We start from the raw sequence: 24047 nt of genomic DNA on the forward strand, positions 1-24047 counted from the left end.
GAAAAATGTATTCTAAGCATCACAGTGGAAACATCCCTTTTCTGTTGAAGCAGAAATTGAGCCCGAGTCATATTCTTGAATCATATTCTTCTCAATCTCTGCATTACCATGCATAAAGCACTCATAATTGACCTAATTCAGAAAAAATAATATGAAAAAGAATAAATGAATTACAAAGTTTTGTTTTAATTGCTAATGAGGCAGCTGATAAAAACTGCCAAATAAATTAAAATTAGATGCTCATTATAGCTAAACCCTGAATGCCAATTTCTATTGATTGTATTATCCATTACTCGTTTTTGACATCTTAATTGAAATGAGACATTTCAGCATGTCATAGTTCTGCCTACTTTAACACAGTTTAGAAAGCTACTTATATGCAGATATTTCTGTTAGAACGAGCAAATTGGATTTTCAAGTTAACAAGCAGACTGAGCATCAGATTCACAAGTTTTTCCTCCTAGTTTAACTGCACTTTCAATATGGTCTAACTTCTCAAAATCTTCATGCCTTAGCTACTTATGCAATAAACAGGAATTTAAAAGGCCTTAATCTGTATTGCAATAAGAAAACCCTTTGTAAATCTGTTTTACAAGGTTTGGAAGTGGACATAAAAGAATTCAAACCTGGCAACACTAATGACAGTAGTTTTAACAATGTAAATGAACCTAGCAGGTAGAAAAACATGCCACCTATCTGTCCAAATACTGCCACTGCGCTTCTGCTCCTACTGCTGAACACAGAGGATGACTCGAGAAAAGAACACACTACTCAGTGGAAGATTATTTCCTGTTTCTGTGAGCCTTTGCACCTGACATAGTTCTTTTTTTTTTTTTATTTTATTTTTTATCTTTTTAATCCATACTACGCATTACAGGAATGAGCTCATCTCCTTTTTGGCATTTCACTTTCTGTATGTGGTGGCTCCTACTAAATATTTCCCACTTAATTACTTTTTCTAACTCTAACTAGAGTCACTATTATTGGTAGCTGCAGTAAAGGCAAATTTAGTAACTGAAATCAAACCTTCTATGTCATTTAAATCCAGCTGGCACTACTGAACTAATTGCTGAGCACATCTTTCAGAAGAAAAACAAAGCACAACAAAATCAGAAAAGGACATAAATATACACCAGTATTTTCAAGCAAATATCCACAGACAGAAGACTTAGAAAGAAAGCAAAATGCTGAATTCCCTTTGAGAGGGTGAATGACACCTGCTTGAGTTTCATTGGTATGACTTTCAAATCTATTAAAAAATGGATAACATCGTAATAATATTTTGTCATGGTAATAAGTTCAGTAATATTAATGTCCATGTTCTTGTGTAACCCAGATTTCCATGCATCTACATATACAACACATATATTTTCAAATTTTCTTCTATTTACTTATAAGATCCTGACACTCAATTCTAAAATAGCATGGGAAAGGGTTTTCTCATGTTGCTATAACTACGCATTTTAGGTATTTGTGACTATCGCATCAACATAACATGCATTGTCTCCTGAAATTTAATTTGTGCAACATGACACAAAGTCATACAGAGCCTGTAGCTTTCATCACAAAACGTATGGCCATATTGTTAATATGAGAATGCACCGCAGGTAAGTGCTCTATCACAGACATACTGTTCTTCTTACCTGAAATACCACACTGAGACAGCCTGAGTGTTTTTGTCATCCCACATAAGCATCTCCCCCATGGCTGGCATCAAAGATTTTAGCTAGACAGTAAATACTTCTACTGTCTCTACAACAGTTGCTCTGAAGTTTTCCAGTTTGATACTAGAACAAAAACTTCAGGCATCTTTCAAGAAAAATTCCAGGTATTACAGACTGTAACGATGTCACCAAGTTGCTGTGCGTACCACTCTTGCAGAAATCTGTAACTCAACTCTCAGCCTTCCACTCCCTGACAAACTGCTTGCCTGTCAGGGTACTGGTTACTCTGCACGTCTCCCCCACTGTCAGAAATCTTCTTCCACAGATATTTTCAAAGAAGTCTTGACGAACTGGGATTTTCTCATCGAGAAACTTATTCAGAAAATTCCCCCAGATGCGTGGTTACTGGATTTGACTAGCTACTTGTAGCTAAATGAGTTGACATAAATTTATTTCTGTTGAGAATAAATTTGCTGTAACTGGTTTTTCCACGTACTCATCCAGAATTGGAGCCATACTATATTGGTTAGCAGGCATATTTGTCTCTTAGGGAAGGTCTTAGGTAAAAAGCCATTTTCTCAACAATCAAAAATCAGGAATATTTAACTCATTAGAAAAGTAGAAGTCATACAAGAAGCTGCCCTGAAGCTTGAGTGATTAATGTCCTTGGTGAACAACAAGCTCAGATTTTAGATTTGTCTATTGAAAACTCAAGCTAAAATAAGCGACAAGGTCAGACAATTGACAAAAAGAACCTAATACTCTTCAATAATTCAAAAACCTAGGAAGAGAAGGAACATTTTCAAGGAAGTCGAAGCAACAGCATGATTTTGCTCTGGAGAAAACAGAAAATTTCTACAATCACCCTTTGAGAAATACAATGGATCCTGTTTATTAAAGGTCCAGAACCAAGCATCGGGTGTTTTCCACCTTGTGTAAGATCTGAAAGCCCTGATGTTAACCTTTGCTGGATGTGAATTTCCACCAAGCTTTGGCTAAGCACGGAGCATTATGGCACATCTGAAACCCCACAGATCACATTATACATTACAGAAGCTCAATGCCTATTTCTTTCCTTGAATTCCCTGATTCCTCAAATTAAAAACACTACTTACCACCTAAAACTGACAGAGGAAAAAAAAAAACAACATATAAAACCATTATGTCCTCGGTTCTGTTTGCCTGTGTTATCTGTAACAAAGGTGTAATACATGATTTGCCTACTTTACAAATTCATCAGCATTACTGACTAAATAAATCCAATACATTTATGGCCTTAGCTACAATTTCAATTAATTAAAGGAGAAGCTTTCCATTGAATTCAAATAGTTTATCTGATGCCTATTAGCCCCTTTCTCACAAAGAGGTAGAAGACCCAGTCGGTTACAATTCTGAAAGAGAAGAAAGCCATTTGGTCTACTTTGTGTACACTTCCGCGATACTGTCTAATTAAAAATTCACCAGATTCACTTAATTCAGCATTCTTTCATGTTCTCAGGAGAGCAGTTTGAAAAGGTTTCTTAAAAAGATGATACCCATTAATCAGACTGTTTTGCAAACTCCATCCAAGTGCCAGAATGCCACCAAAGCTTGGAGCAGCACTGCATCATTCTCACTTCCTTGGTGATCAAAGCTCAAGCAGCAATACTCCCTTGACTGTTCAGATTCAGGAAAAAAAAATCTATTTTCTCTTTGGTTTAGAATCACAGAATGGCTTAGACTTGGAGACAATTTCTTACCCACATAAACAAGATCCTCAAAAGGAAAAAAAATGAATTTTGAAGGTTTATAGAAAGGTTTTTTTTTTTTTTTTTTAACTGTCTCTGATTTCTCTTGGTGAGCTTAATGCTGATTTTATCTAATACAATCCCTACTACTCCTTTCTGGGATTTATTTATAAATACTGTCTTGTGCCTGTAGGTGAAGATCCCAACCAATCACACTTCTCTAAATATATAATAGTTCCACTGATTTCAGTGATATAATTGGGGAGTGTCTCGATTTACACACGCAAATTAACAAACCATTTTAGAAAAAGGCTACCATTTAAGTATTTTCTTCTGTCTCTTCAAATAGCATAGCTATAGTCAGAAAAGAACATCCACAGAAAAGTTTAATACAATTTTGAGCTGATGGGACTCGATCTATCTTTTCCTCAATCTCTGAGGTCTCCACGTTTATTTTCAGGTGAAAACTATGTGAATATGAACGAAAAATAGTGCATCACTTACTAAAAAAAATTTCCTCTACCACACATAAATATGCAATAATATCAGTATGTGTATATGTGAGCAATTAGTTGAAATAAAATAAAAGAACAGGATTAAAAAAAAAAAAGAAACTAAGAGTAACAGTGTAAACTTCTCATACCCATACTTGCCTACCCAATGAAACCAATTACACTGAGGGACAGCACTAACTTCAACAGGAACCTAACTGAGACGTGTGGTTTTCTAACACAATCTTCATGCCAAGTTTTTGGACTCTGTCACAATTTTGAAACATTTTTACTTTGTTTTGGAGGAACTATCAGGTTCACTCACATTTCCAGTAGTCACTGCTTTAGGAGACTTTGAAGAGTTTTTTCTCTGTCATATATTTTAGGAAGCAAGAAAAATCAATACAAAAACAAGTGAGAGCTAAGCAGAAATAGCTTTCTAAAAGCAAATCTCTTTCCTTCAGCATGAAGATATCATTTTTAGTTGGATGCTACACTGACTCTGAACAAAAAGAGCTTTCACAGTAGTTATGCAAGGTACAGCAAAATCTTTATGTACTTCTAATGGGGGATATATAGACAGGGAATTTAAAAAATAGTTTTGGAACCTACAAGTTATTCCTTTTGTGTGTATATAGTCTCTGACATTGCAAGGATGACATTATTTTAAGGCTTTTCTACTTTCTTTGGCTTTAAGCATCTGAATAGCATAAGTGCAGGTACAAATATGCCCCAATTACAGCTATTTTTCTGTGTAACCTTTTTTTTTTTTTGCCAGATACTTTGTGTGTGAATATGTAGAGCAAAAACAACATAACAACTGCAACCATGGCAATCCTGAACAAAGTAATATACAGGAATAATAATAATAGGAGAAAACCCCACAATTTCAAATGAATTTGTAATGTATGCTTCAAAGTGATTGTATTATGAAGGACTGTTATGGAAACAGGTTACATTAAATGTATGAAAAAATACATGTCTCTTTAATCGCTATTTACTGTTTGTCTAAAAATTGAGAAAGTATTACGAAACTTTCTGAAATGTCTCCCTTAAAATATCTATGATAGCACACGTTTCATTAGTCACATTTATTCTCCCATTTCAAAACAACCCGGCAGTTCAGGATAAGTATTGCTCTTCCACATAGAAATACCACAAGTGTAATGGAAGCATCGGCAATTTGTTATTACTTGAGTTCAGACATAAACTTACCTAAAAATGGATCATTGTATTCTGTATTAGACAGCTTGATCAAGTTGTTTTCCAAAGTCTCCATCACTTTAGCTGGAATAAAAGCAATAGTCATATCATCGTACACATGTATGAAGGCAAGATACGTTTTTTAAAGCCGTCAGTGACTCAAAACATAAGAAATATGCTCAAGTGTTGATAAGTACTTTCCGCTGGCAGAAGAAAAAACATAATCACTTTACTGAACATTTTCACTCTTCCAGAGAAAAGTTTAACTTGGTAAAATAACTTACTAGAGTAACATTTAGTGCCTATTGACATTAAGGAAGGACTTTCCAAAATTTAGCTGCAGAAACCAGCCAATTCAATCTATACAGGTTCACAAAGATTTGACAACAGTGTTTGGCAATAGCTGGCAATAGGGTACATACACAATGACTGAAATCTCCAGCTAGACTAGTCTCTCTGTTAAGGCATGCTTATCTATTAAAATAGCGATCATAAAATAAAAGTAGAGCCTGTGCCAAATACAAGCTAAAATTCATAGGTATTTTCTCCCTTTTCTCATTCTCTTCATAGCACTCTTCCCTGGGTCATGACAGCGAATGAAGAAGTCTGCTCCAACATGTTCATACTTAAAGACTTTTAGTACAGAAAGCCCGGTATTTTTTTTTTTTCCTCTCTCTCCTAGGACAGATTACTGAAACTTTCATGCTGTTTCACAGCATATGTGAGCAGTTCCTTGTCTTATTTTCAGCGAGCACAAATAACTTGCAATTTAGACAAATAAGCAAAATTTTTTTAAGCCTCACTTCAAACATTATAGGGATTACACTCAAGAACTCAGCACCAAGGTTCTTCTAGCTGTTGCATACAACTCTGTCACTGTCTCTTCAACAAACTGTACATACCCAAACATATCAAAGCTTATCAGATGCCTCTGTAATTTAATGGAAGATGCTAAAAAACTGATCTAAGGTATCACAGGACTATGAATAATGTTCCCAAAGATCCCTTCCACACCCAGTGTTGGAAGAAGCTGCTGAGAGACAGCCTCTTACCTCGTTCTGACACTACATCCACTGTAGCTGTAGATGTCCCTGCACTTAGGGGCTGAGGCCGAGGCTGTGGCTGCACACGATTTGGCTGCAGAAATGAAGAATGCTTGCTCAGACTCTGAGGATGAGTTTGGCTCTGAGCTAAGCATGGCAGCGATCTTCTAGAGGGTTGTAAGGGATGTTCTTTCACTGTCTCACTCTTGCTGGTATTCATACCTGGAAAAGCCAAAAGAAAAGGAAGCTGTATTAAGCAACAACGAAGACAGACTGCTTATTTTGAAAATTCAAGTTTTTTCATCCACTTAATAAGCAACTCTCCGACTAAACAAAAAATGTTTAAAATATTTCAAATTTGAAGAAGAATGCTGAGCTGAAAAGAGAATCCAGGAATTCTTCACCTACTCTTCCATCAAAAACCAAGGATTCACATTGACAATATTCTTAATCTTGTACTTCCATGGTACATATGTTATCCAGTCATTAGGAAGCAAATGACAGTACCCAGTGTTAACCCCGTTACAATGATTTGTCTACCAAAATTTCATGAATAAAAATACTCAAAGACACACACAAACACAAAAAAGACATACAAGCAAAAAATGTTCATGAACTTCCCAAAGGATTCATGACCAGCTTCTTCTTTGAAATATACCTAAAATGCTTCTGAGTTATGACAAATCTATTAGCTAATTCTAGTTTTTTTCTTTTGAGACGCATGCACAATCATGGGCTTTCATATGTGTTGCCTAGCTTCAGGTTCAGGTCATTCATTGACACTAGTCAATTGTGTAAAACCAATGAGAACACCCGAAAGAGCAGATTGTTAATTTAAATGAAAAAATGTGAATTACAGATCAATGCTTTCAGTGAATCATCTAAAAATGATGCAAATATCAATCCCTGTTCTGAGTTTGCCCTATTCTAACATCCATCTCAACTCCCTGTTTCCAAAATACATCTCACAAATTTTTAATAATTAGCAAGTTCTCTAATTGTATCTCCATGTTGGGGACATAACAAGCAATACTATAATTGCTTATATTTCCTGTCCACAAACGAGAGATCATCTACATTTCCTAGACTTACGCTTAAAGTATCAGACATTAAGATTGTTACCAGCCATTTGAACATCTGCAAAATATTTTTAACTCATTTAATCCTGAAAGACTTTATATAAATTGTAAAGCTTGTTAACACTAAATTGCAATAATGTAGTAATAATATCTAAAATTCATATTTTTTCTAGAGATTGAGGGGAACGGTAAACAATCCAAGTGCACTTGTCTAAGAAAAGTACAATCGATTATGTTATATTCGCAAGAAATAAGGGGAAGACAAGACACAATTTACGGCTTCTCTGCATAAAAAGTTCTTTGCCAGGATGCTCAGAGTCCACCTTAGTCCAACATCAGAACATCCCCAGTCATGGTCACAGTACAGAATTGTTCAACACACACTAAAAGAAAGCATTATCATCATCTATGTTGGCATTATTAGTCTTATAACTTCAGATTTAGACATCAAGATACCATGAAAGAATTATTCTTTCCTTAATAGATCGAGCACTTTGAAAATTTCTCATATTACTTCAATTACACTGCAGAAACGCAGACATTAAATAATTTAATGGCAATTAAATACACACACTCACCGAATAGCAGGCATTTCATGCAATAGTGTGTGTCAGAAAATATAGTAACTTGCTTTACTGACTAGATTGCCTTTGTTTTGTTTCTTGCAAGTGAAACAGACATTTAAATTTAATATTTTATTTGTCTTTTTGAAGGCATTTGAAATGAAATGCTAGCTACAGGAAATGAGCTTCTTTGAGAACTGCTCTTCCTATGGAAATATTGACACTAGAAAGTCTTAATGAAAACTCACAATTCATTTTTCTGTATCAAATGCAAATTAGTTTGTCTCAAAAAGAAAACCAAGCTTAAGATTCTGTGCTTCAGTACCTATTAAAAGCAATATATCAAAGAATTAAAAAATAGCAAGGAAAATGATTAAAATGAAAAACTAATATACCACTATTTGTTGGTGACATGACTTTCTTGTCTCGCGCATTTCTGAGTGGACATTAAATCTTAAGATGAATATTGCAAGTCACATATGTTCATTAACATACTGGGTCCTCCCAAAACATTGCTTTTGACTAAACTTAGCACGCTGTTTTATTTAGCATTCATGTTTCCATCCTTTTTGATGTGAAACTGATTCTCAGTGTTGTACAAAAAAACAAGAAGGCCATATATGTTTTCAGAAGACATGACAAGTCAAGCATTTTCTCAAGCAGTAATTTAAAATGTACAATTTACCTCTGCATTGGATAGTCTTATGGCTTGCTTATGAAGAATGCTAAGGCCCCCTATCTGTATAAAATCAACAGATCTTCTGTGATCGCTGTACACAGTGTCAAAGATCCTCAGACAATTAATGAAGAGAGTCCACTTTACGACATTACTTCTCTGCTTGAGTGCATAATTTACACTGTAGCACTTCCTTAAAAATCCTAGTCTCTTAGTACTGTATTTTACCTCTCTCCATTTATGCTATGTAAACAACTAAATCAAAAAACAACAACAACAACAACAAACCCACCACGCAATCTAAACCTATCTGTTGCTTGGAGTGCCATGAAATTCTGAGGAATTGTCCTCAACAAAATCTGTGCCACTCGAAGAAGCACGTCACACTCAGCAAGGATGTCTCTTCTCTGAAGCTTAAATGGGAGTCCATAATGAAGGTACTTTGATTAGCAGGATAGTTCCAGTGTTTATCTACATTGGCTAAAGGCTTAAAAGAGCCTTTCATTTCAAAACCTCCCTGAGCTCACTGACCATGCTTTGCACCAGCCTAAGCATCGCTCCACCAGGAAACGCAGAACTTCATCAGTCCACTGAGGACAGTTCTTCCAGATCTGCCACACAGTGTAACTGCTCTTGGTCTTCCTGCCTCAGAAGGTGCCATGCATTCTTAAATAATTATGAGCAGAAAGGGCTCTGCTTTTAATGACTCTGAAGTGAAGGCTCAGTGCCAACAGAGTGCGCGGTGGCACTGGGCTATAGCCCCCACCCTGTCCTGGTCAGACAGAGCAACACCAGACAGTGGCTGCCAGGCTACTTGCAAGTTTTCTGGGAAGTCTTCTTTGCAGTGCTTCATAAATGGACACGTTTATAAGGCTGAAATCTACCGTTAGAGCAATGGATACTACCAAATAATACATAAAGAGATGTATTTTGTCATTGTTCTGGGTACTGATCAGTTTCTTCAGCAGCCACATACCGACAGAAATCATGGACCCTAATGTATAATTATTCATGTTGGCAAAAAAACGTTTTTTTGCATTCTTATTGGAATCACTGTATGTAGCATGATGAATCATTTTATTACCAAAGAAATTTAAGGTAATGCAAATAACACACCAGTCATTCAATTTTGACAACAGTTTAAGTGATACACATTTTAAAAAGTACAATTCTTTTATGAGGCACTGCCTCAATTTAAATGAAAATTACTTCCTTTTGCTCTCTCTTACTTCGTATTCTTCCACATCATTTCAAGCTGATTCCTTAATACATACAATGCTGCTTCTGCTTAGAGAGAATGAGTCACATGAGAGGATAAAGAAAATAACCTCATTGCACGTTTGCACACAGCAGTATGATCTGCCTCCATGATTCAAATTTAACCATTTAATCCATTCTCTTCTCTGGTAAAGCATCACAGTCCAGATCCGTGACCTGCTAGTTTTGGTGGCATTTGCTATTGCACGCCAATGCTTATTCAGCTCTGGCACACAAACAACTTGTGGCTACCATCATAAACTGGGTCACTAAACTGATTTACTGAAACTCTCTTCCTCTCTTTGCCGTAAGTTTTTGTTGTTTTGTTTTGTTTTTCTGGAATCTGGACCTTTTCAACTGCAACTTTACAATACTTCACTTGCTCAGTCAAGGATATTTGGAACTGCAATAAAAGACAAGTAACCACTTGTCAAATTTAAGGGAAATGGGATTTCATGGGAGGAAATGTTTATGACCTGTGCAAAAGTTTTCAAACGTGGTAAAGATGACAATCATTTGTATTGGAGCAATATTAGCATTGCAACGAAATGGTTGAAACACATGGTTTAGACAGCTTTCAGGCATGCAAGACCATGACCTGAAAAAAATTCATTTGTTTTTCTATTCAAACTGCATTCATTTTATCTTTTCCTATAAAACATTCCCCCTGCGCTTAGCATGAATATGGAAATGAGCACAGCATGAGTACAGAAATTTCTCACATAGGAGAAAAAGGTGGTTAAAGTTTATGGTGTAAGAGAGAGTTTTTTTTTTTCTGCGGGAAAGGAGGGGATTCCTGATATGTAGGCAAATCCCTGCATGGCTCAAAGCCAGAATAGCCAGCTGTACTACATCTCATAGCTTCCTGGCAGAGCAGGCAGGAAGGATGGAGCTAGAGTGTGATGAGCTTTTCTGATCGTTAAACCAGTACGCACAATTTAATGCACACTCAACATTATGCCCATCTTGATAAATGCTAAATAAAGCCAGCTCTCAGATGCCTTCTGGATTTGGCCATTAAAAACATAAAGGAAAAATTCTCCTAAGCCTCATTCTGCGAAATACAGCTAATTGTTTCTACTAAGAGGTAACAAAAAATTTATTTGCATTTCATTTGCTCTGCATTTTATATGAGGAAAGTTTTATGGGTAGCACATACGCACTGTCAGCCTAACGACAGAAGCACACTTAGCAAGACCGGATCGGTGATAATTTCAAAAAGAATAGCCTAATAACTATTGCCTATTAATCCAGCATAAAATTTAGTTTGAAGCAGGACTAACTGCTATAAAAGCCAAATCAATAGCATCAACTTTAGAGATGCAGTATATAATAACGTCCACAATCAATATCAACAACATACAGGTCTTACCAACAATTCACGTCATCATAAGTTTTTCTTGACAAAAATGCCCTCTTAATTGTAAAAACAAAGCAAAAAAAGGAAGAAAACCAACTATGTAAATCCTTTGGCTTCACATACCACACCAGTCTAATTAAAATGAAATAATGAAGTGTCATTTACAAAACACATTAAACAGACTGAGAAACAGAAATTTCAAATGTTTCTGTCAGTGTCACCATAATTAGGCTCTCTAATGAAATACAACACAAAGAGAAGTTGCAATGATTTTCATGACATTTAAATTTTATGTGAAAACATATTTCTAGAGTATGAAGTAGAAAACAGCTCCAGTCTGAAGAGCACTATAAAATTTAGGCTTCGATAATCAATGGATATAACAGGTACTTATTCCTAAAGAACAAGTTTAGTCTGGTTGGCAACAGTGACCTCCAAAAGAAAACAATGTATGATAATTTCTTTATAAAATTCTGGGAAATTATGATCTAAAGATACCTAATAATGAAGAAACAATAAACTATTTCAGTACCACCAGATACTAGTTTTCTCATTTATTTGTAAGATCTCAAGAAATACAAAGGATATTATTCAGTTTCATACATTAGAACTATAATTGACTAAGAAATTTACCCATTTTCCTTTTTTATAAAAAAGGTAGAACCAAACTGGAGAACATCAGAGCTCATTTATGTTCTTACAGAAAAACAAACTGATGTCAAGTATTCTTATTATATGGTAAACCCAACTAAAAAGCCTGAACAAAACTAGAGAAAATTAGCCAACCCTTTCCTTGTGAAGAGAAGAAAAATAAGACACACAGTAACCAGGCAGAAAATAGCCTTCAAACATAAATCTTATTTCTCTTTTATACTATCAGTGCATCAAGCAAGCTTATGAATCCCAATTTTCTAAAGGTATTTTTCCAGATTGCCTTTAACTGTCTTTTCCATTATGAAATGAATAGGTCAACATTATTTCTATTAAACGTTCAAACGTAGCCACTGGGCAAATGTAACTCCTAGGCTAACTAATAAATACATCCTGAATGATAACTCATTGTTAGGGTATTTTTCATTTTCATCCCACACCACAAATAAAATTGATTTATGAAGGTGTTTATGAAATAATCAGAGGTTTAATGATATCATCAATCATGCCTTTTAAGATTGCTTCCATTTAATACCATGATTTTTTTCCCAGTTACAAATATTGTGAAAAGAGGAACAAAAATGAGTAAGTAAACTGTAAATGCCATACTTGTGCTAGGTTTTTTTTTCCCCAGTTACATGTGAGAAATAACCTTCAGAAATGGGAAAGGAATGAACTGGTGGGATCATCTAAATGATCTTCAATACAATATAAAAAATAAGACTTCAAAAAAAAAAAAAGAAAAAGTTTAGTTAGTGGTTATTTCAAAATACTGATTTGTGCTATAGTGGTTTTCAGTGGTGAACTGGATTTCCTCCAGATGTCTTTCCAGTAATAAAGTTTTGTTATGCTTCAGTTTCTAAACTTTGATTTTATAGTGCTTTATCTAATAGATTAAGAAGCAGAAAGCTATTACTTTACTTTTTCAAGTAGCCATAGATTTTCACATTAGATCCAATTTTTTATCTTTTTTTTTTTTTTGATGAGCTATTACATACAACTACAGTATAAAACTATAATGAAGGACTAATGGAACCTTATCAACATTTTGTGTTTCTTTCTTGATTTGGCAGTAGAACAGCACACAGCTTTCCAACACCACTGTAACAGTGGCAAACACAAGGGCTCCGAAGTCATACTAGCCCTCCTGGCTATAGGTCTTCCACGGACAGTGATGATCTGTTGTAAATAGCTGCCACTTGCAAAAATATAAATCCAAGACACTGTTTCCCAGGAAAAGCCTCCAACTTCTGTAGTGAAATGCTTATTGTTGGCCGGTACTCAATTTAGTGCTTCAGTCCTCATGACCTCTGCACACTACTGCAGCAATGATTTTAAGTAAACTTCCAGTTCACTACTAAATATAGCAAGTATGGTTAAAAATGATCCCTAGAGGACTCTGCTGGGAAAGAAACCTAGCCAATAACTGTTTTACTATTACTAAGCCTGCTATTTGGGCTTGGGCTTGCATTTAATATCCCTATCAATATGGAACTCTTTTTAGTCTCTAACGAAACCATCTCCACCCAGACATGTCGCCTTTGTGCCAACAGAAGCAAACCAATAATGCAACAACACTGCAGGTTTTAAAGAACCTAGGTTTAAGATGTTCCTCCCATTTAAGTTACTTTTGGGAACAATATTCTCTGTTTCTATAGCTTTGATTGTAAACTCTATTTAAACAGACACGGCCTTATTTTTGTCCTAACTATACCGAATGGAGAGTAAAACAAACAAAAAATCCAACAAAACACACACAGATCTACCACATGATCACAAAGAATAGGAAATTATGTTTCTTCCATTCTATATACCTCATGCACTCAGGCCTATGAAGCAAAGACCTATTTCCTTATGGAGCAGCAGGAAATTTAGCACCAGAATCAACAAATTACCTACATCTGCACAAACCTCTCCTAAATTTAGCAGATGCCTGGCCTTGATCCCACGTGGTGCCTATTAGGATAATTCCTATAACATAACAATCAACTGAAAATTAAAAGGAGGTCTACTACTTTAAACAGCTTGATAAAAAATACATAATTAACTCACAGGATGAGAGACAAAAAAGTATAGCCACGTTTTCATGTATGATTTTATCTAAGAAATGTACAGAAGTTGTCCCAGATTGCAAGATTTATAGAAGCAGCCAATACCAGCCAATGAAGTGCCAGTACTTAAGGGTCACTGTAATAAAACACCATTAGAACGCTTTTTTTTTGAAATAACAATTTATTTCATGAAATCTGTAAGCATCCCTTTGTACCTTATGTTCATGGAATTGGCAAAAAATGCAGGATTCTATTATAAAACCCCATGTGTAGGCCCCTCTGGCTCTTATTTGAAGACTTTTAGGCCCCTGTATGGTCTGGATAGCCACGCAAAGAAAAAACTAGTAGTGTTCCCATTTAAGAAATTACCTCATTCAGAATCAATAATATTCAGCTTACTTTAGAAAAATGCCTTTTTTTTTTTCCCCCCAGATCTTCACACCTTACTTCTTCCCCTTATATTCTTGATTACATAATACAGGCCCCAAATCCATTCCTTCTGTATATCTGAGAACTGGTTTAGACCACCTATATATTATTTTTAATGAAAAAGGTATTAGTTGGTGTTTTTTTGGAGAGCCAAAATCAAAGGAAAAAAAAAAGGACAAAAATAATTTAAATAATGACATCATTCCAAAGCTTTATACAGTACCTTCTATAAAGCCTATCTCCAAGAATATCTGGTCTTATGTCACTTAAACATTAATTTCAATGGAATGAAATGGGTGCCTGAGTCATCAATAACACTTCCCATGAAAATAAAACAAAATATTTTTGTGCTTAACTGAACACGGGAATTAAAAGGCTTCAGCAGGCTGCTAACTAGTCTGGAATATCTCCAACGCTGTAACAAACACTTCTGCCAGAAAACATTAGAAATGAAACAAAATATTGTATTTTCTCTTCCCCCCGAAAAACAACAGTAAATCTTGAGAATATTCATCTCAAAGTTGGCTATTCCACAGGCCTCAGTCTTGAAATTCTTCTGAAAAGGCTTTCTCAGAGAATCCTCAGGAGACCAGAACTGCTACAATTGCGTTGATTTAGCAAGAACATAATGAGGTTAAGGAAAAGGAAGAAAGTGCATTATTGCCTTTTAATAGAGCAAGATATTGCTTAAATGCACCAAGCATAAAATTAATAGGTATCAAGGGGTTTGAGTCCAGTTTTTTTTTTTTTTCAAATAATATGTATGTGCTAGCCAAACAAAGGAAAAATAACAACAGAAGCAAAGAGCCCCAAAAGGAATAAAAGTCAGGAAGTTGGTGCTTTCTCTCACTGTATACCAAATGGCTCCACTTCCTTTTCACCTTACAAGATGAAAGGTCTGTAGCAGCCAGCTCCTTTACAGGCAAGGTTGACTGTGACATGTCCTTTTTGAACACCTGTGTTCTGTCATGGGTGGTCAGATGAGAAGTCAGCAAGACAGAAATAGGGTCTTAAGACCTAATGCACACTATAACTGCTGGTTTTGCTCAGCTTTCTGCATATTCTTTGCAAAACAATGTATCAAACTTATGTGAGATCTGCCTGTGGTAAAAAGGACGATGTGGTGTGCAGAGCAACTCTGAGTTAAAATGAATTGCTTAGTCAGTATAGCAATACCCTGGTATTCCTCAGACTTTGGCACAAATCTCTATGGAATTTAGTTCTTTAAGAGAAGTGGGCAACATCATCTTGCAGATTACATGAATTTGCATTTGAATTCCAGAAATCGACCCCAAAGTAGGAATGGCCGGTTAATTACACATCACATTCAATTCAAATTCAAAGAAACCTGCAAGTACATGGATTATATTCTGTCGATCAAGTAATGCCTGCAAAATTACAGTTGAGAATTCCAGGCAGTTGGAAGGTACTCTGAATGATGACTTGACTGAGGCTTGCAATTAAACTGCTGCAATGAAACGAAACAAAAACCTGAATTTGTGCCAATAAACAAAAGAGATTTGTTTTGGAATAATATTCTGCTTTGGATTAAACCTGACTATATTGAAGAGCAACCATAAAACTAGTGTTCTCAGAGAAAAATCCAAATATTGTTGAGGAGGATTAGTATATGTTTGGCAGATGGAATGGTGTAACCGAAGAGACTATGGAAAAAATACAAATATGGTGAACTTTAATGAGTAAATAAAAGAAAGTTTAACATTTTGTCAAGTAATAATAATAGTAGTAAAAAAAAAAAAAGCTCTCTGGACATTTTCACATTTGTCAATAATATTAAGATGAATATTAAGATCAATGCAGATGGTAATTGACAGTTTTGCATGGATGGACAACATAGCAGAAGACAAAAGCAATGCACAGTGCTAGAAATAGACTTTTTTTGTGTAGTGCAGAATGAATGGGCCTTTTGCAGAAGTAAGCAAGCAGTTCTGTAACAGGCACTTCAAAAGCTGCAAGTAGTTTCTTACGGCCAGGCAGGTTACAGAATACGCAGCATGCAAGACAAAGCCCTGGAGTATGAAATAAACTATTTCTAGATGCAAGTATACATGCTACTCCAATAGCTGTAAATAGTAAAAGATGAGATTTGGTATAAGACAGCACTAAATCTTAATAGGTGTAATTAATGATGGGCTGAGGCGAGCTGTATGAAGTTCAACAAGGCCAAGTGCCAGATCCTGCACCTGGGGCACAACAACCCCAAGCAGTGCTACAGGCTGGGAGATGAGTGGTTGGAAAGCTGCCTGGCAGAGAAGGACCTGGGAGTATTGGTTGATAGTTGGCTGAATATGAGCCAGCAGTGCGCTCAGGTGGCCAAGAAGGCCAACAGCATCCTGGCTTGCATAGGAAACAGTGTGGCCAGTAGGGCTAGGGAAGTGATTGTCCCCCTGTACTTGGCTCTGGTGAGGCCGCACCTCGAGTACTGTGTTCAGTTTTGGGCCCCTCGCTACAAGAAGGACATGGACGTGCTCGAGAGAGTCCAGAGAAGGGCAACAAAGCTGGTGAGGGGTCTGGAGAACAAGTCTTAAGAGGAGCGGCTGAGGGAGCTGGGGTTGTTCAGCCTGGAGAAGAGGAGGCTCAGGGGCGACCTTATCGCTCTCTACAGTTACCTTAAAGGAGGCCGTAGCAAGGTAGGGATTAGTCTATTCTCCCACATGCCTGGTGACAGGACAAGGGGGAATAGGCTAAAGTTGCACCAGGGGAGGTTTAGGTTGGATATTAAGAAGAACTTCTTTACCGAAAGGGTTGTTAGGCACTGGAATGGGCTGCCCAGGGAAGTGGTTGAGTCACCACCCCTGGAGGTCTTCAAAAGATGTTTAGATGTAGAGCTTAGTGATATGGTTTAGTGGAGGACTTGTTAGTATTAGGTCAGAAGTTGGACTCAGTGATCTTGGAGGTCTCTTCCAACCTAGATGATTCTATGATTCTGTAATGTAAAAAAAAAAAAAAAAAAAAAAAAAAAGAGAGAGAGAGAAAAATTGCTACTTTTGTCGAGGTAGGTCTCACAATAAAGGGACAAGAAATGGTCAAAAATACACATATAACCTAAAGATCAGTATCAAAATAAACTAAGATGAGATATTTGAAAAAAAAACAAGAAACAAACATCTAATAGCTTTAATATTCTGTTTAGATTGAGGTGGTTTTTTGTTTGGTAGGTTGATTTTTGTTTTCATTTTAAAAAAGCAACATAAAGCAAACAGTACTGAGGAAATAATTTGGACAGGTCTAGCTGCCTTCCTTCCTTCTCCAAGGGAGCCATTTGTGCAAGTTCCAGCAGAACTCACGCAATGGATCTTCCTGTCAATCCTTATGACTGAAAAAATCCCAAATCTCAAAGCAACATTTTACAGAAGGAATATGAAGTAAAATATAAATAATCAATCCAAAAGTTCCTAGGTTTGACAGAACCTGTGCTACATAATTTCACAGTCACTTTTCTTGTTGCAAGAGAATTACTAAGACATTCTTAAATCTAATTACAATTTAAATCATATTCCAAATAAACACATGATTTAAATAGATTTTTTAAGAGACAATAAGTCGGTATTCTTGAACAAAAGGTTAACCTGGTAAACATGAAGAATGACACGTTATTTTTTAAAGACATTAAAACTAAAAACTTCTCATTTGAACACTACGCCAATACAATCACAGAGCTCACACTTTTCCACTCCTGTCTGTAAGTTACCCTGTTACTATTCTAAAGCACATTTCTCTTAATTTTTATTTTTTTTTATCTGTCGGATAAGAGAGAAAGATAATGAGCTCATCTAGCACCTTAACACTGATTTGTTGTTTATACTAGCCATGCAGATGAAAGGGTATATGTGTTTTCAATAGGATGCGTCAGCCTAATAATTTGTCACCAGGAAGGAGCTGCTGTACCTTATCTATTTCTCCTCACGTGTCCGAAAATATGAAGATAGTGGCAGGAGCACTGCTCACAGAATACAACCCAGTGAAGAGCTCTGAGATGTGATTCCATTTAATCACAGCACTGTTCACTTATAAACATTGTGAAATTGTGGGAACTAAATGTGCCTATACTCTTTGCTGCACAACCAGGTGTGCAGTTATGATGCAAACACATTAGTGAGGACTTTAGGGTCAGCATCTAGTTACATAAACCAAAAGATGCTCACCGACATGACTACATGTAACAAAACGCAAACAGATTTTAAATGTGTTATTCATATACTGCAGTTTGGATAGGTATTCTATACTGAACAGGACCTTATAGGCCCCTCCAAAAATCTAAGCTTTATTGTGACAACAAGTGGACCTTTAAGGGCGCAAACTGTTTCTTGATATGGTGCCAGATCATCCCACACTACCCACATGCCCGCAGCTCTCCGTGTTGCAGAAAGCAAAGACAACTCTGGTGCGAGTTGTGCTACTGGAAATAGCAGAAGGAAGAATTTTGCTTCTGATGTGAATCTTCTCGTCCTCCTCTCTTTGTTATGTAGATGTTCCTCTCCTGGCTTGCACTAAGTAACAGTAATGGTGTTAGAAAATTTGGGGAAAATATACCTACCCGAGACAAATTACAAAAGGCACCAATAAAATTAATGCCTAAAAACTCCTATAGATTGACAACCAACACTTTACGTTTTGAAGTTTCATACAATTTTGACTAAGTGCATCCATTTTGACAACATTTGGGGGGAGGGGGAGTGATGCAACCAAAAAAATGCTTTATCTGTTTCAAAAGTGTTGGGAAAAACATATTTGCTAATGTTAAAAAGAATTCTTCTGACATTTTCACTGAATTGATATCTTGCCCACATGCTTTAGGAAGGGGATATATGAATTTGCAAGAGCCTTGCTTTTAAAGTGTGGAAAAAAAAATACACCCACATTTGGTCAAAGCATAAACTCCTGAAAATCTCTAGTATATATTAAATAGTTTATTCCACAGTTATGTACTTCATCCATTCTACCCTCCACCTTTTTAACCTTGTACACTACTAAATCAGACATGCTCTAGCCTGGTCTTTTTGTCCAGCTTTATTGACACACGCATGAGGGAACTCTGATAAGCAACTAAAAGCACACTGCTGGAGTCCAGGAAGATTATTGGAGGTGGAGTGGGGTGGGTGGTGGGAGGAGAAGAGGGGGGAAAAACAAAAAACAAAACAAAACAAGAAACAAAGACATATGACTGTAGTGAAACACACTGAAAAAGGAATTCTGGTTAAAAACCTTTGGAATTACCAGAAATACAAACACTGATCACAAAAAGAATATAATTCTCTGAGAGAGCTTGCTTACATTATTTTTCCTAACCTCTTCAGATTGCAAGGATCTGTGGATGGTCGGTTGCACACCGCTGACCAGAAGGAACCCAGAAAGTCAAGTGGATGCCAGTACGTATATCTCAGGGACAAGTCATATCACCCTGCCCTGTTTTTATTTCTAAAATAGAATAACAGGTCTTGTGGATATAAGGGAAGCATACCGTATATCCTCTTATCCTGATTTTGTAAAGATTTCGATTATACTTTTTATGCAATTCTAATTTCAGAGACTATGCAAAACTGTCATTGCTTGGATTCAAAAGCAGTCGGCCACTACTCTGAACAAAGGTCAAACATATATATGTACAGGCTTTCTCATTAATAATGTATGACACTACGAACTCATTGAAATACTTAGCATTTCTTTTCAGAAAGGAAAAATGGATCACTTAGTCTACAAAGCAGGATATGAGATGGAATTAGAGTGAGCACACATGACCAGAGAAGAAGTATTGAACAAACTGGGGTTGTTTAGTTAACAGACGAAAGACACGGTAATAGTCTTCAAGCGCATAAGCTTATGCATTTAAGAGAGCCATCAATTGTTCTCCCTGTTCGCAATGCTTAGGGAAAAGAGTAGTTAGCTTAAGTCACAAGAAAACCAAGTTCCATACTAGGAAAAACTTCTTAACAGGAAAGATTACTAGCCCTAAAAGAGTGCATTTTTTTTTAACCCCCCCCCCTCCCCCCGCTTTTTAATCATTCTTGTTTAGAATAGGTTGAAATAATATATCAGAAATAATACAGTAATCACAACTTATGGATGAGGAATATTCTAGTGATCTCCTGGGGACCCTTCCAGCCCTGTGCTGTGATAGAACGACGGCATTTCCTGACTGCGGCTGTTAACAGGTCCCCTGTGAACTCAAACCCAAAGTGAAGCTGCTTTAGGCTTGTCTGCCTAGGTGTGCTGGCAGTGCCTCACACTTGAGCATCATCCAGGAGCATTTGGATGACGCTCCACTGAGTTTGCAGGTTCTTCTTCCAGTCAACTGCAAGAGAGCTGATTAAACGTGGCAGGATGTGCCATCCGATACCTGCAACGGAGGCCGCAGAACCCACTTACCTTCTGGCATTTCTTAATGGTTCCAGGAATAACTGTAAGTAAGAGTTAACATAGCATTATATTAAATACAATATGAAAAGTTTCAGCTATTTACAATTTATGTTCGTAGCGAGTTCCCTATCAACTTTTGTAAGATCTTAAGACTGCAGCTGGTGTTAAGCCTTAGTTGCATTTAACACATTGAAATCACATCTTCTAGTTTCCTTTTACCTGGCTTTTTAATCTAAAATCAATATATTATTTTAAGGTTGCCTTCAACAGATGATTCGGGAAAGTTCTTCTCCAGCCTCCGGTACCCAAAGTACAAAAAGGACGTTAGTTGATACGCTTGGAGAAATATAAAAGAGTGGAGAAACTGAAGATGTGCTTACACGGTGCTTTTAAAGGTTGGTACAAGCAGAAGTCTTTCCTTCAGATGGCCTACTTTTTACAATAGTTCCATTAGGATTTCACAGCCTCACAGGCTTTATCTCCACGACAAAAAATGTGCTACAGGCTTTAACTCTTTCGGAAGCAAGCTGTGGACCAATCTTCTAGACAAAATCTAACGTAAGATGGAAGTTTCAGGGGTGGCGCGGGGTGTTTTCAATTTTGTTGTGTGCTTCCACAGCTGAGGATCAGCCAGTCTTCCCGATTGCTTAACTTACCAGTTCTCATCTACTTTCAAAGATGACAAACGAGTCCGCTGCTAAACTCAATGATAAGCTAATCTGTAATCACCAAAAAAACTGTACTAAATTTCACATGAGGATTTAATAGCTCATCATGTGAAGCAGTCAAATAATCCCTGGATATAAGAATCCCCAAGTACTTATCTACAACAGTGGCACTAATGGTTTAAAAGCTCTTTGTGCAGACTTATAATATGCATTTATATGGTTACGTGCTTTTCAAAATGCCTCTAAATACTGTCACAGTAATGAATACTTAATAAAAATACGCAAAACATACAGAGCAAAGACTAGGAATCATCATGATTTATTTGGTGAAATAAAATTTCTCAAGTATATCAAGAATAAACTCAATTAAAGAAAATTGATCCAAATCTGTTAAGGGAGAACTAAAGCACTCAGTATTGCAATCACTCAATATTTTAAATGAGCATTTAAGATGAAATTATATTACCCATTATTCGTTGGGGGATGAGTAAGATAAGGGTTCAGGATAAGAAAAACTAGGTTTCTTGCATGGTTTTCACCAGCTTGATAGACAATCCCTGACAAATGGAGAAATATTGCGGTCATCCTTTATGAAAAACTGATTCAAAGTCTATATACACTGAAAAGTATTTACTATGGAAAAACAGAGGTCACCATGAATTCAGTTGTGCACTCACCAAAATCAGTATTAAATTTCACTCACCCCATACCGTTCTTCTCTGCGTACAGGTGGGCTTAAGCTCATGGTTTGAAAAACAGTCAGGATGCTCCAGTAGACATTGAAGCACTACTGAAACACTGCAACCCTACTCCCACACTTATGTATTACTTCTTTTGTTGTTGTTGTTATTGAAGGCACATGCACTTAAAGCTGTCAATTTTGTCTTCAGAAATTATGATTGTTATCTTAACAGAAGATGTTTGAATTTAGTTCTAATTGGAATTAGTAATTTTCAAGCCTAGATGCACAACAAATAATCTATCATACGATAATTTAGAATTTAAGTGCCATGCAGGAGAAAGGCAATCTGCAATATCCTTTATAAAATATTTAGAGGTAAAACCTGATAAAGATGACTAGAGCATACGCTTAGTAACATAATTCCCATTTGAGAAACAGAGAAAACTGCTGGATTTTTTTCACTATTCATCTGTCCATGCTTTTCTTACTCACGCTGCCCTTTTTAATTGCGTTAAAATCTATACCAGCAATTTTAGAAATAGGTGATTATTAATTCGTGCATGCTTATGTCACCCTGCACCAAGAAAATCTAAGCCTGCCTTCCCAATCTGAAGTGAAACCAGCTGTATTTTTTTTAGAAGCCTCTATTGCCACTCATCTGAATCACCCACGACATTGGCAGGGACCTCTGGAGGTTGGCTGGTCTGAACCCCTGCTCAAGCAGGTTCTGCCCCTCTGCTGAAGGCTGCTTACCCACTGCAGCATGCCAGCACTACATTCAGTACTAAACCTGATGCTTGCTGCCTGGCTCACTGTCTGCCCCACTAAAGCCACTTGGCTGTGTAATGAAGCAGCCATGGCGATGCGATCACGTTCCCATTTTTCACTCTCCTGGGACTTAACCCTCCAGCAGACACTTTTACTCTCCCAAAGCAAGAATGTCCATAAGCCATCACCGTGAGCCATATTTCTGTTCCCTTTGACTGTGAATCATTTAATGACAGACTGAGACAATAAATGTCTACCGGAAAATACTTATGGGTGTGCAAAATTTATGCGTCCATTTGAGCATGACTTCTGTACTCTCAGAGCTTTCAATATGGTGACAGGAGAGAAATATTGATGCCTACAGTAATAAAGATGATGTTGGATGAAGCAGGCTATTCCAGTAAAACCCACAGAGACAGAAACCAAAATCTTCTGCCAGAAGTTGGCTGCATTTTTCTGGAATATGTGGACTACTCAATCAATACTGTGGACCACCGAGACAGATTCCAAATCAATTCCTACAAAAAAGAACACTTACGTGCTTCAGAAAGTGATGACCTTTCACAGTTTGAGTCCTGCTCATTTTCTGAGTATTTCTGCAAATCACAAGCAAGATGCCAGATACTGGTTGTTTGCAGTCTGAAACCACTGCCTGCTCAGTCAAATGCACACTGAAGGCATGACAACATTAACACATTAGTATGAGGTAAGAAAAGGACATGGAAAAAGAAATCAAAATCTGAGGAAGTCTCAACATACAACTGTCTTCAGGTATTAGCACTGAGGGTAAAGGCTACATTATTATAGGTATTTCTCCCACTGGGAGAAAGCACAATCACAAGTGAAGCCAACACACAGAGTCATTTAAGCGATCGTTTCTTCTTCTTCGTGAGTTCCAAGCGCAGTGATTTCCAGTACTATTATATTGGCTTTATTTGTGCTGATAGGAAGAGTATGCTCAGCAGAATACTAGAAATGGAGAAACGCCTGGTTTAAATTTGAAAGGCTGGATATATCCTTTTATCTCATTTACTCTCTGACATCTCTGTTTCCATGAAGAAAGGACATATATTGTGGATGGCTTTTAAAATCAATTATGCATGTATTTTTCAAGTTCTTTTGTTTCCAAGACAGGTCAGTATCTGCAGCTGTGTGGGCACATGCTTTTGAGAAAGACAATGGGAGCTGGTATTTGGCACTCTGCCATAATATCTTTAAAGTCTGTTCTTATTCTCTTAAACATTAATATCATCCCTAAGGAGACTTTTGCTTTACTCTGAGTTATAGCCGCTATTATGTAACTTGTTCTCCTTTCGCATTTTCCTGCAGCTTGGAGTGAAGCAATTCTGTTCAGATT

At 36.7% G+C, this 24047-nt stretch overlaps 1 protein-coding gene across 13 annotated transcripts in view; it reads right to left on the reverse strand.

Moving 5' to 3' along the window:
- The window catches only part of ANO3 (anoctamin 3), a 256594-nt gene that overhangs the window by 87710 nt on the left and 144837 nt on the right, over window positions 1-24047 (reverse strand). For 12 of the 13 annotated variants that reach the window (XM_066997443.1, XM_066997452.1, XM_066997444.1 and 9 more), the window contains 2 exons: window positions 6138-6350; window positions 5098-5169 (listed from right to left, as the gene is read on the reverse strand). In XM_066997443.1, coding sequence (XP_066853544.1) covers window positions 5098-5169; window positions 6138-6350 — 285 coding nt within the window. Of the gene's footprint in view, window positions 1-5097; window positions 5170-6137; window positions 6351-13528; window positions 13565-24047 lie in introns of those variants that run through there. The other variant, XM_066997453.1, reaches the window with a different exon arrangement.

The sequence above is a fragment of the Anser cygnoides genome, chromosome 5, assembly GCF_040182565.1.
Source record: "Anser cygnoides isolate HZ-2024a breed goose chromosome 5, Taihu_goose_T2T_genome, whole genome shotgun sequence".
Classification (NCBI taxonomy): domain Eukaryota; kingdom Metazoa; phylum Chordata; class Aves; order Anseriformes; family Anatidae; genus Anser; species Anser cygnoides.